Source organism: Notothenia coriiceps, unplaced genomic scaffold, assembly GCF_000735185.1.
Source record: "Notothenia coriiceps isolate Sejong01 unplaced genomic scaffold, NC01 NC01_scaffold00037250, whole genome shotgun sequence".
NCBI lineage: Eukaryota > Metazoa > Chordata > Actinopteri > Perciformes > Nototheniidae > Notothenia > Notothenia coriiceps.
Window position 1 is genome coordinate 11,595,832 of NW_011369951.1, and position 4,789 is coordinate 11,600,620.

General features: G+C 40.6%; 1 protein-coding gene across 1 annotated transcript in view; it reads right to left on the reverse strand.

Annotated features, from left to right (window-relative positions):
• Positions 1-4,583, reverse strand: part of LOC104967304 (unconventional myosin-IXa-like) — a 17,121-nt gene extending 12,538 nt beyond the window's left edge. Inside the window, exon 1 of the mRNA XM_010796716.1 lies at positions 4,351-4,583. Coding sequence (XP_010795018.1) covers positions 4,351-4,583 — 233 coding nt within the window. The remainder of the gene's footprint in view (positions 1-4,350) is intronic.
• Between the last annotated feature and the right edge of the window lie 206 nt (positions 4,584-4,789).

Here is a 4,789-nt window from a genome sequence, read left to right on the forward strand (position 1 = left end):
TCAATGTTACAAAACAAAAATGCCCATGTTCAAGTCTTAAAGTCATCCTGAGGCCTTAGTTTTGGTTTCAAATGACACAACATCATGTATGTGTTGCTTCTTTGGAGCTTGTTTTCATAGACCTGGTTGCTTATTTCTCTCAAATCTGGCAACAGAGTGGGCGCAGTGTCTAATTGTAGCAGTAAGCTAACGAGTACTGAAAGCTTTATTTTGTTTTGATCCAACGCTGCACAACTGAACTGATCCAATGCTGCTGTGAAAGAAAGAAGCTATATCCATGTTGGATAGAATATCCAATTTAAATAAAAAAATAACCTTAAGGGACAACTTGAATGCTTTTTTTCTTTTTTTTCTCTTAATGCATTGCATAAAGATCGGATCGGGAAAAATCGGTATCGGCAAATTGTCAAAATCAAATGATCGGAAGCAAAAAAAGGTGATCGGGACATCCCTACAAACCATGTAACCTTTGCACGTCTACTGAACATGTCAATAAGATGCTGCCTTTGTGTTATCTTTGGCAGTTTGAAGACGTCTTATTCCAAATATTCCCTCAGTGTTTGTGTGTTTGCTCCACATGTGAAGACGCAGGAAGATTAGGCAAATCATGGATTAAAAAGTGTCTCTGGGTTTTTAGACGGATCTCCGAACAGCACAGTCATCGTGGTGTTTCTTTGGGATTTACTTTGAAGGGATGTTGGAAAAGGAAGATCGTACAAATGCGTGTAGGAGGCGTGTGGCGCAGTGCTTGGTGTTCGGTATTCAGGTTCAAACCCCACTGCGTCTAACATGTAATATAATGTAAATGCTGGACGCTGCTCAGCACGATGAGAACACGACGGGTACTTTATCAGGATTTTTGTTCAAATGTTTATAATAGAACAACAAGACACGACAGTCAGCCGTGCGACTGCTGGTTTCCACGCAGAAGAATCTCTAGAAACAATATACAAATGACTAATATGTTAGATATAATAAAAGAAAGTACTTTCCCCGGTGCGTTAACTCATCTTGCATTTCAAAAAGCTCATCAAACACTGGCAGATAAAGTCCTGTGCAAAATGCCAGGTTATCATGTTTCTGTAGTTCTTTACTTTATTTACAACTTCCCTTTCCTTCCTCCGTGTCGGCCCAAATCATGAACTTTGGGAAGCAGCTGGATTTGTGGCACTGAACCCTAGCGCTATCCCGCATGAAAAGCTTTCAGTCGATTCTGTTCTGCCAAAACTCAAGTGAGAAAAAATGATGAATGAAGTGTAGTATTATTTCAGTGTAGATCAATAGTGTCTGGCTGATCATTCTGCTAAGGTTAATAGTCACTCAAGTATTAGTGAATGCCTTAAATCAAAGTGGAAGAAGCTATTAAACTAAACTTGAAATTTGAGTTTTAAAATCGCAATTAAACTCCCAACATTCCACGACTACTAAAAGTATAAATGAAAATCATCACCACTCCTTCCCTGTGTATTCATAAGGCATTTCCACAGAACCGTTTAGTGGCTTCACACTTGATTGGCTCTCCTCCTACAGTAAATGTTAACATTGAGGAATGTGGACACCTTGGTCTGTGTGTGTGTGTGTGTGTGTGTGTGTGTGTGTGTGTGTGTGTGTGTGTGTGTGTGTGTGTATGTGTGTGTGTGTGTGTGCTCTTATCAAGAACACTGACGAGTCATGCAGAAGGCATCCAGTGTCACAACGCAACAAGTCCGAGCAGAGCAAACAGAGAGTGTGCAACTAAGACCCTGTCATTAAACACACACACACGTACACAGCTGGCAACTTCCACTTCAGTCCGCTTACTGCAGGGTGTGTTACGACAAAGACATGAGCTGCACCACATTTCAGCACTTTAACACACACACATTTTTTGCCGGCGTCATAAAATATTCATTCCTGTTCCAAACATTTCTGCATGGATACCATATTCACATACATGTTATAAGGAATAATCAGTTTTCTGTACACACACACACACACACACACACACACACACACACACACACACACACACACACACACACACACACACACACGTAACTGTTCAACGTATTGGAATGTGATTTAAAAAACAGGCTTTATTAATACTATTTGACAGCCAGGTGGATTCACTTCTTTACCGACTACATACACTTTCTACGTTGGCTCAGGGTTGAACTCATGGGCCGACAGAGGAAAGTGATGACAGCAACAGTGAATGCTAAAGTGCTACGTTACCACTCTGCAGAGGTGGGGAAGTATTTAGAGCCTTTTTAGAGCCAGTTAAAGTACTAATACCATGCTGCAATAAAAACGAATTACTTCAGAGAAAGTATCCAAGTATAATAAGAAACATGTACTTTAAATAGAAACGGTGAATGTCATACTAATATATATTATAGCATTACATTATTATACGTCAGGACTTCTGGGTTGTAAACATTTGGAACTATTAAGGAATATTTACTTTGATTATAGATTCCTCTGCTGATTGATTTCCCAACTAATAGATTGATTGTTGTTCCTACACTTAATCAGGGTATCTGCAGGAATCCTGAAGTCAGATGTAAAACCTTTTAAGACCTTTTTTAAGACCCTTTCCATACATCTTAAGAACTCATCGTCACTTGGAGTTTTAACCGGTTACCTTGGCGACACACTTTACCTCACATTGACTATATACAGTATTGATTGTCCTTCCTCCTTATCTTCCAACCATTTGGACGCAGACTTGCATTTCCCCATAACGATGTTTTTTAACAACCGGCGTAAACGGGCCTTCGCGCTATCAAGCAGTGAGCGTGCAATGTTCTGTTCAGGTGACGTCAAATCCAACGGGATGCCATAAATAAACTACACAGAATCACACTACACACCTACGCAATGATTACATTCAGGCAGACTGTAGAAAACAACCTCTTTGGACAATTTATATACTTATTGAAAACAAGCTACAAAATGTAATACCTTGGAAAATGCCGTTTAATACTTTTTAATAGCCTTCATTTTCGCTAAATTGATTTATCAACTTTTAACACTTTTTAAGACCCCGCGGACACCCTGTTAATGACAAATGTATCAATTACCCAGAGCCCAAATTGACCCCTTCAGACTCTGGTGTTGCCCAACAAACCGTCCTAATATCACCATCATTACTTATCAATCACAAGTATTGACATGCTTTAACTTCTTCACGCTTGAAATGTTACTACATGAAAGATGACAAACTATTCATATCATTTCAGATTAACTTGTTATAACTGTTGGATATTGTTAATTCAATGTTCATTTAAAGCAAGGGAACCGTTTTCATATGGCAGAAATCTTAATGTGTAAAGTGAGAAAAGCTGTGAGATGAATAGGGCGGATTAGAGTAGTAGCACAACAATAAACCTTTAAGTGAACTTAAGTAGAGTGTGTCGGGTAGTTTGCTCCTTCTCCAACAGACTGATCCAGCTCTGATGTCACAGGAGGACAGATACAGGAAGTCATTCGTGCCAACTGCATTAACACTGAACAACTATTCACCTATGACTGGCAGAACAATCACTGCTCCATAGTTTGACCAAGACTCTCCACAATTTGCACAACTGTATTTTAAATGCTATCCCATGTCTATAAGTCTATGCTCCTTAAGTTAATGTCTATATTTCTGGTGCTGTGGTATATTGGGCTTTTACAGAACATTCTAACTTATGCAGGATATTTTATAATGTGTATTATTTGTGGTATATTTCTTATGTAAATATTAAATATATGTTATCATGTTTATACTTTATACCACCTTTACAATATTTGAATGCCTGTCACAAAATAATCAACCAATTTGGGATGAATAAAGTATATATCTACTTATCTATTAAACTTATAAGTGGACTTAGTTCTGTCTTGTTTTCAATGTTGATGTGTTTCTATTTTATGTTTGTTTATTTTCTACTCTTTTGATGTTCACATTATGGGCAATGCCTTGTTTTAAAATGCCGCTGAAACGAAAACAATCCCATTTGGGGATTAACTGAATCTTATCCTATCTTTTACCACCAGCCACTCTGACAGCGATGTGAAGCTAACTAGCTCCAGCTAAGGGCTAACTAGCTCAAGCTAACTGTAACCGCAGCACATTCCGCTATTCCTGTCTGCCCTATGGCTCTACCATGTTAGCTTAGCTACTTAGCATGCTAGGGTACAAACATTTCATTCGCCGCAAACGTTAGCGACCATTTGACGTGCAGTAAATATATATATATTAATACAAATGTCAATATGAATTGATAAGATGGCTGATTACAGCTAAAATGCTTTAAGTTAAACAACGTCTCCGCTTGCTGTTGTTGTTGTTGTTCTTAGCTTAGCATAAATCAGTGCCAAGCTAACATGCTAACCTGGAGCTCGGCCCTCTCCACTTCCCAGTGCGCTCTCTCCATCTCGAAGCGGGCCCACTCGTGCTGGATGTAGTGCAGGATGCCGGGGATGGTGTACTGCTGTCGGGGCATCTCGTCCGGCTGGTGCGGCACCATGACTCCTCCACCACCTCCATTATTGCTCCCTGACTGTGGAGGTTGTCTCTGGGATCCGACCCCTCCTCCTCCGCCGGGGTGCTCATCCATGTTGTTTTTTTTTTAGAAAAGTAGAAGGAAAGTCCCAGGCAGCAAACGGTCCAACTGAAATGATTCCCGCCCGGTCCGGTTCCCCCCCCCTCTCTCCGTTAGAGTCGGTGTATCCGCTCCGTGTGTGTCGCTCCGCCGCGGTGTGTGAGGCTAGCTGCCCCCCGGAGCGCGGTGCGGTGAGAGCGGCTGTTTGCGGACGGTGTTTG